Source organism: Equus caballus, chromosome 25 (assembly GCF_041296265.1).
Source record: "Equus caballus isolate H_3958 breed thoroughbred chromosome 25, TB-T2T, whole genome shotgun sequence".
Taxonomy (NCBI): Eukaryota; Metazoa; Chordata; class Mammalia; order Perissodactyla; family Equidae; genus Equus; species Equus caballus.
In genome coordinates, this window is record NC_091708.1 from 46,965,744 (window position 1) to 46,978,111 (window position 12,368).

A 12,368-nucleotide genomic window follows, 5' to 3' on the forward strand; every position below is an offset into this window, starting at 1 on the left:
GTACAGGGGTGATAAGAGTTCCCATGGACCCTGGCCTGGGGTGTGGAGCCCACTCTGCTCCCACGCACACCTTCCACCTCCAGCATCTGCCTCAAACTGCCTTTCAACCGCCACAGACTATTGGCGCAGGCCACTTATTCATTCATTCAACAAGCACTGCCTGAACACCTGCTGTGGCCCAGTCACTGCGCTAGGCTTGGGATCCAACACCCCCTCATTCAGTCATCAAACATGTACTGAGTGCCTACCGTGGGCTGGGCATTGATCTAAGGAGATGGGGCAGAGCAGTGACCCAAACAACCTCCAGCTCTCATGGAGTTTACTGCTCATGGGGGAGTCAGGGAGTGGAAGATGCAGAAAGATGGGAGGGAAGAGAGAAGGATGGGAGGGTGCTCTCTGAGCTAACCTCACCTGGAAGCGTCTCTCCAAGGAGGTGCCACGTTGGCAGAGACCTGGCAAGGTGGGTCAGGAAGTCATGTGACATTCTGGGGAGGAGTGGTCCAGGCAGTAGGACAGCAAGTGTAAAGGGCCTGAGGCAGGCCTAGATCATCCTTGGAAAGATAACTCCCTTCAGGCCCATGAGAACACACAGTGGGCCCCCAGGGGGCTGTGAAGCTCAGCCTCTGAACCCAGGAATGGTGTGTGTGTTGGGGGGGTGGTTCTATGTGCAGAACCTGCCTGCAGGGAGACACAGTTGCCCTAACAGGGGTTAGCTGGGGTGGGCCTGGGGGAGATGTGACTTTCCACTTTAGGTCCTAAAGCACCATCTAAATTTGCTTTAACTCTGTGCATATATTACTTTTAGACTTAATAAAACTCGTTTCTAAAACTTTTGTCCCAAAATGGCGGAAGCTACAGTTTTATCTTTTTCACACAGGAGTTTGTAAACAGCAGGATATTTTAAAGCCTGATGGTTGAAATAACAAGCCAGGGTGACAGGCCTCTGCTGAGCGGTTCTGGTCATCAGAAATGGGAAGGAGGAGGGATACGAAGGAGGGAGCCCCCAAGGAGGCAGGGTGGCCTTCTGGGGGGCCTTGGTGACATCCAGACACCGGCCCAGCTGATGACCTGGTCCATCGTCCGCAGCCAAGCTCTGACTGTGGCCTCTTCACTGAGCCCCTGGACTGTTGTCCCTGCCGCCAGGCGTCTGGTAAATGCAAACAAACATGGCCGCGGGCAGAGACAGACCCCAGCCTCCTCCTGCGGTGCCCCGCCCCCAGGGCTGTGGGCAGAGAGGCGGGTGGATTAGGAGTGAAGTCAGCCCTCACGCGCCCGGAGCCATGGGCGCAGCAGAACCTGTGGGGGGTGCTCCCCGACTCGGTGCACGCCGGGCCCCTACGCTTCGGTGTCCCTAGCGCCGGGTCCCGCTCCTCCGCCCGCGGCGGTGGGCCAGACCCCAGCAGTTCGCCAGCTGCCTCCGAGCAGGCGCGGGCGGGGCCCAGGCGGGGCCGCGGCCAGAGGGGACCGAGGCCCGGCCGGCAAGGGTCCGGGCGGGGGCGGGGGCGGGGTCGAAGCGGGGGGCCTGGGTCCGCCCCGCTGGGGCCGGCACCGCCCTCCGTGTCCCGTGACGCTAGTCGGAGCGCGCGGGTCACGAGTTGCCAACGCGGCCGGCGGCGGCGACATGGCCTCGGAGCGGGACGTGCGCGCCCGGCTGCAGCGCGCCGGCCAGGAGCACCTCCTGCGCTTCTGCGCCGAGCTGGCGCCGGGGCCGCGCGCCGCGCTGCTGGCCGAGCTGGAGCCGCTGGAGCCCGAAGCGCTGCGCGAGCACTGCCGGAGCGCGGCCGCGGCCTGCGCACGCCCCCCGGGCCCGCCGCCCGGCCTGGCCACGCGCCTGCGGCCCCTGCCCCCCGAGCGCGTGGGCAGCGCGAGCCGGAGCGACCCCGAGACGCGGCGGCTCTGGGAGGAGGAAGGTAGGTGGGGCAGGGGTTCCGGCCGCGGGGCGCCTCTGGCCGGCCGGAAGGGGGCCTTGACCATAGAGAGAGTTCAGAGGAGAGGTCGTGCTTGGAAAAGTTCAGTTTGCCTTATTTTTTTTGTGAAGTGTCCTCCCCTCTCACACGTACCAGCCCGCGACTGGGGTGTGGAGCCCCTAAACGCTTCCAAGCTGGCAGCCGCCCCCCGGCCGCATTCGCTTGGTAGGGTACTTTGTGCTTGCGCACACCTGGATGGCCAGCTGCCCAGCCCACAAGCGTATTGACAGCAGGGGACCCCTTGCACACTTGCTTTTCACACACTTTTCACAACAGCGCCGGCGCGAGTGCACTCCTGGCCTCTTGGCCTGGAGGTGAGGGAGGTGCTCCTGGAGGAGAGCCTGCCCAGGGTCCCAGCTGCACACCTCTGACCAGGCCGACCTGGTGTTTCCTCTGAAGGACCCAGGTTGGAAATTAATCCAGGAGGATGTCATCAGAACCCCTGAAGGGTCGGGAGAAGGTTAGGTTTGGGTGGGGCCCTGGCCCAGATCAGATCAGAGTGTTATCTGGAAATGTCTGTCCTGCAGCTGTCAGAAGTGTCATAGTCCCAGGCGCAAGTTTAGCTTGCTCTAAAGTGAAGGGGAGGTGGTGTGACGGGTCCCAGGCACCCCCTCATGGCACCCCGTACCCCCAGGTTTCCACCAGATCGCCCTGAACAAGGTGGCTGTGCTGCTGCTGGCTGGTGGGCAGGGCACTCGCCTGGGTGTGACCTACCCCAAGGGCATGTATCAGGTGGGGCTGCCCAGCCAGAAGACCCTGTATCAGCTGCAGGCAGAGCGGATTCGGCGGGTGGAGCAACTGGCTGGCGAGCGCCACGGGACCCGCTGCACTGTGCCCTGGTGTGCCCTCTCTGCATTACGTTGGCCCCCAAGTGGTCCCCCCATGTAGCCCCAGCCCTGTGCCACCCAAGACTTGAACCCCAACCCCAGCACAGCCCTGAACAAAGCCCAGCACCCACCCAGGCTGAGGCCTGACCCTGGTCCCAGACTGGACCCTGATGGCAGCCCCTCTCAGAGGCCTGTGTGCCAGAGTTGCCAGGCCCTCCAAAAGGCCGCCTCAGCCTTGCCTCCCCTTGCAGGTACATCATGACGAGTGAGTTCACACTGGGGCCCACCGCGGAGTTCTTCAAGGAGAATGACTTCTTCCATCTGGACCCCAACAATGTGATCATGTTTGAGCAGCGCATGCTGCCTGCTGTGACCTTCGATGGCAGGGCCATCCTGGAGCGGAAAGACAAGGTTGCCATGGCCCCAGGTACACCCCACTCTGAAACAAGGAGGGACAGCCTGGCTTAGAATGTGCAGCTAGCCAGGGGTCAGGAGGACTGGGACAGAGGCCAGAATGTGCTGCCCACAGGCTGTGTGGGTCTGGGCGGTGGCCTCCCCCCTCTGAGCCTTGATTCCCATCTGTCACGTGGAACAACCACAGGGCTACTTGGAAAGTGACAGAGAGCTGCCTCAGGCACAAGGTCCAGTCCCGAGGGCCCCCCCTGCCTCCACCATGCCCTGGACTAGCCAGCTGAGGCCGGGCTGGAGCCCTCTCAAGAGCCTTTCTCCCTCTGCAGACGGCAACGGGGGACTCTACCGCGCGCTGGCGGACCACCGGATCCTGGAGGACATGGAGCGCCGAGGAGTTGAGTTTGTGCATGTGTACTGCGTGGACAACATCCTGGTGCGGCTCGCTGACCCCGTCTTCATCGGCTTCTGCGTATTGCGGGGCGCGGACTGCGGCGCAAAGGTGAGTCCTCCTTGCCCCGCCCCCTCCTCACACCTTCCCTTCTTGCCCTGCTCCGCCCCTGCCACAAGCCCCGCCCCAGTCTGCGTTGCCTGCCCCTCCCCAGCCCCTCCCTGCCTTGCCCCGCCCCCTCCTCCCAGCCTCCCTCCTTGTCCCGCCCCTCCCACGGCCCCGCCCCTGTCCTGCCTTGCCGCACCCCCTCCTCCCAGCCCCGCCCCTGGTCCGCCTTGCCCACCCTCTCCTAGCCTTCCTGGCCCTTCCTGTGGGGCTGCAGGTGGTGGAAAAGGCATACCCTGAGGAGCCCGTGGGCGTGGTGTGCCTGGTGGACGGTGTCCCCCAGGTGGTCGAGTACAGCGAGATCAGCCCCGAGATTGCGCAGCTTCGCGCACCGGATGGGGGCCTGCTCTATAATGCAGGCAACATCTGCAACCACTTCTTCACCCGAGGCTTCCTTCAGATGGTCACGAGGTGTGTGCAGCTGGTGACCTCGAATGCTGACCAGTGCCGTCGGGGCGAGCCAGGCCAGTGACTGGAGGCTGACATGATCCTGGCCAGGCTGTGGTCAGGAGCCTCCTGTGGGTTGGGGTGGAGAAAGGTTCTTGCATTCGAACACACTGGAGGCACCAGAGAGCCTCAAGAGCTGGTGTGAGGCTCTGTGGCCAGGGTGGCCTGTTCCTCCTGTGGCGTGGCCCACTGCCATTTTGCCTGGGCAGGAATGTGGCTGAAGGTGCCTGGCTCTCAGGCATGGCTCTCAGCCTCCCGAGTGCGAGGGGGTGCCTGTGCCCTCCCAGAGACTGGGCTCAGCTCCACTGCTCCTAGCCCTGTGGCGACCGCCTGCCGGCCTGCCCTCCTGGTGGGCCAAGCCAAGACGTGCGGATGGGGCTCCCACAGCGTCCTGTCTAAACTTCGTCTTTCTTCCTCCTGTCTTCCCATTCTCTCAGGGAGTTTGAGCCCTTGCTGAAGCCACACGTGGCTGTGAAGAAGGTCCCATACGTGGACGAGGAGGGAAACCCGGTAAAGCCGCTAAAACCGAATGGGATAAAGATGGAGAAGTTTGTGTTTGATGTGTTCCAGTTTGCTAAGTTAGTGGTAGAAGTCATTATTTTTTTCTTCCCTCTTTCTGTTTTGGTGGTGGGTTCTGAAAGGGAAGTGGAGGCTGGGGGCTGGGCTGGGGAGGGGTGGGAGTGCCCCTTTGCAGTGGGGAGCAGGTCTCAGAGGGAGAAGGCCAGAGGAAGCAGACCCCGGGGATGGGAGCACAGGGAATGTGGAAGGCAGTGGAAGTCCTTGGGGCTGTGGACTTTGGGAGACACCGTGCCCCCTCCTGAGCCCTCCACCTGCCCCTCGCCTGGGGTTAGGGGGCTGTTTCCAGCCCAGGCTCCCACAGTGTCATGCTCTCACTCTGGGGTCCCAGGGTCTGGCGTTTTGGCTGGTGGGAATGGAAAGGAGGGCTCAGGAGAAAGGCTCATTGTGTCTGTGGGGTCCTGCCTAGGCTGCTGCTCTCAGACCCTGCACCACTTAGTCACCGTAATCCCGGCCTGGCCTTCACCTGCCCAGCGTCAGGGCCTCCGGGCCAGGACACCAGGTCACCAGCTCTTTTCTCCGCCAGGAACTTCGTGGCCTTTGAAGTGCTGCGGGAGGAGGAGTTCTCCCCTCTGAAGAATGCTGACTCGGCCGACAGGGACAACCCCTCCACCACCCGGCGGGCCCTACTCGCTCAGCACTACCGCTGGGCCCTGCAGGCCGGGGCCCACTTCCTGGATGCTCACGGGGCCCAGCTCACCGAACTGCCCAGGTGAGTGTGGGCCCCAGGGCACTGCCCAAAGGGCAATGTGTCAGGGTGTCAGGGCCCCACCCTCAGCCCCAGGGCGCTGCTGGCTCTGCAGCTGTCTGAGTGGGGGTGGGTGCAGAGGGCTTCTGTTCTGGCCCCACATTGAATACAGGTGCCTGTGTGCCCAGCCCAGCCATATGGTGACCTCCACTGCAGCCATTTGGCCCAACCTCTGGAGGTCTGCTCAGGGCCCTGGGAGGTGGGGGTTGCAGCCCTTTCTGGCTCATTCATAAGCTTTAAAAGTAGGACCCAGGCATGACATTGAGGAAACAACAAGGCAGGTCACTGTTCAGGCCCAGAAAAGCAAAGGACATTAGGTTTCAAACTCTCTGGTTGTTCATGCTGCCACCTCAACCTGGCTGCCCAGGTCTGTGCAGGATCCCAGGGTGGGGGTTCCAGCCCAGATCAGGGCCTGTCACTCGGGTGGGGGCAGTTTGCTCCAGGCTCTGGGTGCCCACAGGAAGAGGAATGGCCGAGATGGGGCTTCGGGGGCTGGGTGTGGTGGTCCCTTTTAGGCGGGGAGGGCCAGGCAGGGGAGGATGGTGCTGGGAGAGGGCCCGGGTGTGCACCCCTGAGCAGATGCTGACAGGTGGCCTCCCCCAGCCCGCGCGGCAGTGGAGAGCCTGCGGCTGTGTGTGAGATCTCGCCCTTGGTGTCCTACTCTGGAGAGGTGAGAGCCCCAAGCCTGCGTATGGCCTTTCTAGGGTGGGGCTTGAGGACTGGAGGAAGACTGGGGAGAGGTGGGTGTGTGAGTGGAAAGTCAAGCCCTGCCTCAGTTTACCAGTGGGGTAAATAATCTCTTACGTTGCAGAGGATCCTCTGGGTTGTGGGGTGGGGTGAGGTGTTGAGAGGCCCTCACAGGTCCAGGGAGGGGTGCGGAGAACGAGCCGGGCCAGGCCTGAGTCCGGGGTTCGGGGAGTCGTGCTTCTGTGGGAGCCTTGCTGAGAGAAATGTGGGCCCCTTTCCTTCTCTGGTAAGTTCTGGCCAGAGCTTGTCGGGACAGCTCATGCTGGCCTCTGGTCTTGAGGAGGCATCTGACCTTTGTTTCTAGAAGCCTCTCTGGCCCTGCCCCTCCCAGGCTCCAGGGAGAATTGGGACCCTGCCCGGGGGCTGAGAGGTGGACACTTGGCCATCCTGGCTTGCCTGTTTCCAGGGTCTGGAGGTGTACCTGCGAGGCCGGGCGTTCCAGTCCCCGCTCATCCTGGACGAGAACCGGGCCAGGGCGCTGCAGCCCTGACTCACTGCCAGACCTGCCCACCCGGGGTCCCCAGCACTGAAGACGTGACCCAACCTGGGGCTCTGGGTAGGAAGGCAGGCTGCTGTGCGTTTCCGGCGTGTGGAACACAGAAGGAAGTGCACTGGTTTTCTCCAGGAGGGTGGGACCTCTCCTGTCACCCATTTCCATGGACACAAGTGACCCAGGCCTGCCGTAGGCCAACTCAAGATCTTGGCTTAGCTCCCGGCTGTGGAGTCTGAGCAGGAGGCAGAGGGACTCAAGACCTTGGACCGTGGGGCTGAGAGAAGGCTGTGGGGTGGGGCCCGAGGGAGGTGTGGCATCATCCTCATCCAGCAGCGAGAGCAGCGGGCCCTGCCTCTGCTGTCCGAGCTGAGATGTGATGAGACATGACAGGAAGGCGGCTCCTCTGCCCCACACGCAGATCCGCGTGGTGAGAAGGAGTGCCAGCCACACGGAGAAGCATCTCTGCAGACGTGCGGGTCAGGGGAGGAGAGGAGGGGACAGTGTCCTTCCCTCACAGGGTGACGTGTTTACAGGGGCTGCCCCTCCCTCCCTCGAGGCTGAACCAGTGACCGGGATGGGCCGGGGGCTCACAGCCCAGCCCCCTCCCTGCCCAGCTGAAGCCACTGCAGAAGGAGTCTGACTCCTCCATAAGGGCTGTCTGCGCCGGGAGAGCTGGCTCTCAGAGAAGCTCGGCTTGCACACCTGAGACTCAGTTCTCTCCATCCCTCTCCGAGGCCTCAGCCTCGGTCACGTCAGTGGCTGGCGTAAGATGCTTAATTTTATGTGCTTCCTCCAGAATCAGCAGGACCAATACGGGTGGCCTCCTGCAGTGGGTGACTAATTGGAATTCACCTAGGTGGGCAGTGCCATCCCTCGCCCGGCCCCCCAGGAGCTTCTAACAGATCTTGGTGCTCACGCTCCTCCCCTGCTCTCTGGGGGGGACACAGCCTCCATATTTGGGGCCACGGCCCTCGCTACTCCCCTGCAGCCTGGCCGAGGCTGGAGGAAACCAGCTGGCTCTGGCCTCTTCCCCTAGCTTTGCGGTCTGGGCCCCAGCGCCTGCTCTCCCCTCTGGAAAACAACACAGTGGCTCCCACCTCTCCCTGTGATGTGAGGAGCAGCATTAAATGCAGCCTGATGCTCCACCAGGTCACCCGAACCTCCCTGGCCCCCCACTGCAGCCCACGCATGAAAACCGCTGGTTTCCCCAGGGCAAGGATGCTGGCTCGGGGTGGGTTCAGATGCAGATGGACTCCAGCGGTTTGGAGCAGACAGAGGCTGCGTCCAGGCATCCCGACCCTGGCGTGACAGCCCGGTCAGGGCCACGCCCAGGCTCTGCCAGCCTTTTGCAAACCTCAGATTCGAACCACATGCCTCAGGATTCTTCTCTCAGCTGCTCCACAGGCAAGCAGAGGGCCAGGGGCACAGGAGGGTCAGCCAAGCTGGGGGCCTGGGTCCAGGTTGGGTCCAGGTTCTGCCCACCTTGGCTCCTCACTGCCCTGACTGCACCACCTTTTTTCTACACAAGTCGAGTTAGTTGGGTAAATGGTTGTAACAGCTCGCTCTTTAAACGTTTTATTTTCAAATAATTATACCTTCACATAAAGTTTCAAACAGCACAGACAGGTCCCGGGGACCCTTTGCAGTTTCCTGCAGCGTTGGCGTCTCAGGTGATCACAGGACACCAGCGGGCCAGGGGAGGCTGCTGCTGCTCTGCAGCACTCATCACAGGTGTGGACTCCTGTGCCGCCCTGCACTCGAGAGGCAGATGTCCCCTCACCACAGAGACCTCCCTCGTGCTGCTTTAAGTCACCCCTATCTCTGACCCCGGACTCCTGCGAATGAAACTGAGTTTTGAAAGACTGTCCGACTCTTGATTTTCCACAGTGCGCAGGTGATTTCCGATAAACAGGAGGTGCGGTGACTGACCCCCGGCCTGGCGAGTGCAGGTTTGACCAGCACGTGTGTGATGGGAAGAGCACCAGGTGTTCACAGCTCTGCTCCATCCAGGGGCTGGAGCCCACTGGGGGCCCTTTGGGAACAAGAGCCCACACTGAGCCGAACCGGCTCTGGGCTGCCCAGGGATCCCCTCGTGCTCCCGTCCAGCTCTTCACCAGGGTCTCAGGGGCCTGAGACAACCTGGTGGGTCAGGCACCCTGGGGGCGGGCCCACAACCTGCCCCTTGACCCGGTTCCGCAGGGGTGGCTCTGGCACTCTCAGCTTGAGAGCCTGGTGACTCGCCCTCCTGCACGCGCATCCTCCAGATGCCACCATTTCCCTGGTGACAGGCTGTGCAGGGAGGGACGCCTGAGGGCATCGCTGGGCCTACCAACAGAGACCTCAGAGACGACCCTAGGAGAGCAGGGGGCAGGAGAGCGGACGAGCTTCCTGGAGCAGGTTCGGACAAGCGAGGGGCTGAGCAGGGGGCGCACACGCGGGGGAGCCCTCCGGACACCCAGAAAGGCTGCAGCCGGGACAGCCGGAGGCAGCGTGTCCCCCAAAGGGCAGCGGGCATTCTGGCCTGGAGAGCCCCCGGGAGGGCCGAGTTTGGGGTCCGGCAGGGCAAGCTCCGGGCAGGCGGAGCCGGGCAGACCTCGAGCGCAGGGCCGGGGGCGCTCCGCGCGCTTGCGGATCGCAAACACCGCAGAGCGCAGGGACGCCTCGTGCACCGCGAAGACACGGGGGCGGGATGCGGCCCCGAGAGCCGCCGCCTCGGGCCCCGCAGGGGCGACAGGGCGAGTCCCACAGGCCGCCCGCGCCGAGCTCTGCCGGCTCGCTGAGCCCAGTCGGCGCGGGGATCCCTCAGCGGGGGCGCACGGCTCACAGGGACTGCCGGAAAGCCCGCGCCGCAGGGGGCCGCGCCCGCCTTGTTGCCATGGCCACCGCCGGGGGGGGAGAGGGGGGTAAGAGGCCGGCGCGGGCGCGAAGCCCTGCGAGCGCGGGAAGCAGGCGCGGAGGGGCGCAGGCGCAGTAGGCCGCACGTGGGATCCGTTCCTGCGCGTGCGCGCTGCGCTGGCGGAGCCCGATTGTTGACGCGCGCGACGGCCGGCCAGTTGGGGCCCCGACCCCGCGCTTCGTGGTTCGGCGCAGCCGCCAGGCCGGACTCCTGCATGACTCCGCCGGCGCCGCCTCGGGACTTCGTGTCGGTGCTGCTGAGCCCGCGGCAGGGCCTCGACGGCAGCCAGAGCCCGCGGTCGCGGTCGTGCTGGAGGGTGAGGGTCGGGCCGGGCTGGGCCCCCGCGGGCGGCCCGGCGTGTCCGCGGGTCTCGAGTGCCCTGCCGCGGCGGCCGGACCTCAGCCACCACCCAGCAAGACCCGACGTGGCTGCTGAGTCTTGTCTGCGCGCCGACTGACCGGGCCACCCCTGCCCGCCGGTGCCCGGCCCAGGGCCGAGTCCCCCCGAGATCGCCCGCCCAAGCCCGAGTCCTGGGACCCGTGCGGCGGCCGCAGTGTCCGGTCTGCGGCTGGAGGGCGTTGAAGGAGCTGCGGGTCACTGCCTCGGACCGAGCCCGCTGGGCCGAGCTCGCGTGTCTGTCGCTGCCCGCTGGGCGCTGCGTGGGCGCGGCCCGGAAGGAGCCCTGGGCGGGACTGTGGTTGTCTGGCTACACTTGCGTTTTGCTTTGGTAAAACCGTGTTCTGGCCTCTGACATGTGCTTGTCTAATGCTTTGTGTGCTTTCTCATGGCTTCGGCGTTGTTCGTCAGCCCATCCTCGAGCTCGGCATTCAGGTTTCTTCTCAGATCCGTTTCCTTTGGACAGACTTTGCCCCAGTAGCCGCTTCAAAACCTTCTAAGAACTTCCTGTGTCTCGGGTGTGTGCCTCTTAGAGCTGCTTTGCTATTCTTATCTTGTGCCTGGAGTCAGGTGTTGTTTGGCCATTGATAGGTGACAAAAAAAACATTAATACAATCTCCATTATCTTCCTACTGTTATTTTTGGCCCCCCTGGTTTCCCAGCAATTAAGGAAAAACAAAACTCTCTTCTGCCTCTTCCCCTGACAGCCCTGCCACAAGCAGGTTTTGGTACTTAAGTTTCCTTCACATCACTGATCCCAAATTTAAGTCATAAAAATTGGACCTTGACCTTGCTTCTGTAAACCGTGTCTGCTGAGCTTCCTGCAGTCCTGTCACACGGCCTGGTGGGTCAGGGGTGTCCTGGGGCGAGCACCCGGAGTCAGTTTGTTCTCAGCTTGCTTTGCAGGAAGTGTTTAGTTCCACTCAAGGAATTTGTATGTGTCAAGGGGCACAAACTTGACTCGCTCCTCTCAGAATAAGTGATACTTTACTTATAATGCAGTCCAGGTTCCACAGGGTGCTCCTTACATCAGCATCAGGGTCATACCTGCCTACTGCGCATTAACATCCTATGTACTCAGAATAATTGGTAGACAATGCCATATACGTAAAATTCCCATCCCTTCAAGAAATCACATTCCTTAAAAAGAATAGCCAGGAGTGTGAAAAATAATGCAAGTATAAGCTATTAGGAAAACTGCCACCAGGGATGACTAATTCCCCTTCACCCATCCTCTGAGCTACAGATCCCCCAGCAGAAATAAAACAACTAGAAAACGTGGTTCAGAACTTGTCTCTGACCCTAGCAGAAGTAACCAATGGCACCACTGCTTTGTTAACCATAAAATAACAGCCAACAGCCAGTTATTTTACCAGCAAAATGGGTTTATTCGGGAATAGCAGAGGAATTGCAATTCGGGACGAGCAAGCTATAGCAAAAGCCATAGGCAAGTCCACCAAACAAAGGAGAGGAACGTTATTTTATAGGGAAAAAGGAGGAAGTTGGAAGGGGTCATTTTGAACAAAAATCCATTGGAGGAGAGCAAGAGTTCAGGGTGGTGACACTTTCTCATTAGCTGAGTTGCTGGTCAAGGAGGAAATCTTCCTGCTGTGGTGGCAACTGATGATTCTTCCTGTTAGGTCTGTAATTGACACTGAGTAGTAGTGTGTAAAGCTCCGTCTTTTGGCTTCCTGACCCCATTTTATTTTATTTTATTTTTTATTTTTTGGTGGGGAAGATTAGCCCAGAGCTAACATGTGTTGCCAGTTTTCCTCTTTGGCTTGAAGAAGATTGTCCCTGAGCTAACATCTGTGCCAATCTTCCTCTATTTTGTGTGTGGGATGCTGCCACAGCATGACTGATGAGCGATGTGTAGGTCCATGACCGGGATCCAAACCTGCGAACTCTGGGCCACTGAAGCAATGCATGCGAACTTAACCAGTACACCAGCAGGCTGGGACCCCTGAACCCAATTTAAATGAAGTTGGCTTTATTCTGTTTCATATCTTCCCCTTTTTATCAAGATCTTTCTTCAGACACATCACTGATCAAGAATTCAGTGCTGTGTTCCACTTGGAGGGGAAATGCACGGACTGGACACCTGCTGAGGTCACTTTGAGTAACAAGGAGGGGTGGGAGGGAGAACTCTCAGGCACTTCACATCTAAAGTCTGTATCTTAGAAAGGCTGTAAGTGTTGGAGATCATTTCAAAGCACTGAACCAGCATCACCTTATTGGGTACTTTGTTTTTACAAAAGGTTTGGCAGGCAACCAGTACAAAACTTAAAGATAATTACACAAAACAGA

At 60.9% G+C, this 12,368-nt stretch overlaps 2 protein-coding genes across 4 annotated transcripts in view; both read left to right on the top strand.

Moving 5' to 3' along the window:
* The first annotated feature begins 1,549 nt into the window (after window positions 1-1,549).
* Window positions 1,550-8,632, top strand: UAP1L1 (UDP-N-acetylglucosamine pyrophosphorylase 1 like 1). Of its 3 annotated transcripts, XM_023629430.2 has the most exons (9): window positions 1,550-1,910; window positions 2,602-2,806; window positions 3,046-3,221; window positions 3,532-3,704; window positions 3,976-4,169; window positions 4,643-4,783; window positions 5,308-5,493; window positions 6,133-6,199; window positions 6,683-8,632. In XM_023629430.2, exons 1-9 carry the CDS (start codon window positions 1,622-1,624, stop codon window positions 6,764-6,766), a joined length of 1,515 nt encoding a protein of 504 aa, XP_023485198.1. In that variant the 5' UTR covers window positions 1,550-1,621; the 3' UTR covers window positions 6,767-8,632. The 3 variants fall into 3 exon arrangements, with proteins under 3 accessions (XP_023485198.1, XP_070107022.1, XP_023485199.1); XM_070250921.1 differs by lacking the exon at window positions 6,683-8,632 and having other exon boundaries at window positions 1,567-1,910; window positions 5,642-6,199; XM_023629431.2 differs by lacking the exon at window positions 6,133-6,199 and having other exon boundaries at window positions 1,568-1,910.
* A 1,232-nt stretch (window positions 8,633-9,864) lies between these two features.
* Window positions 9,865-12,368, top strand: part of LOC100147680 (endoplasmic reticulum mannosyl-oligosaccharide 1,2-alpha-mannosidase) — a 32,830-nt gene continuing 30,326 nt past the window's right edge. The window contains exon 1 of the mRNA XM_023629432.2: window positions 9,865-9,981. Within this exon, the coding sequence (XP_023485200.1) occupies window positions 9,880-9,981 (102 nt within the window). The 5' untranslated portion in view covers window positions 9,865-9,879. The remainder of the gene's footprint in view (window positions 9,982-12,368) is intronic.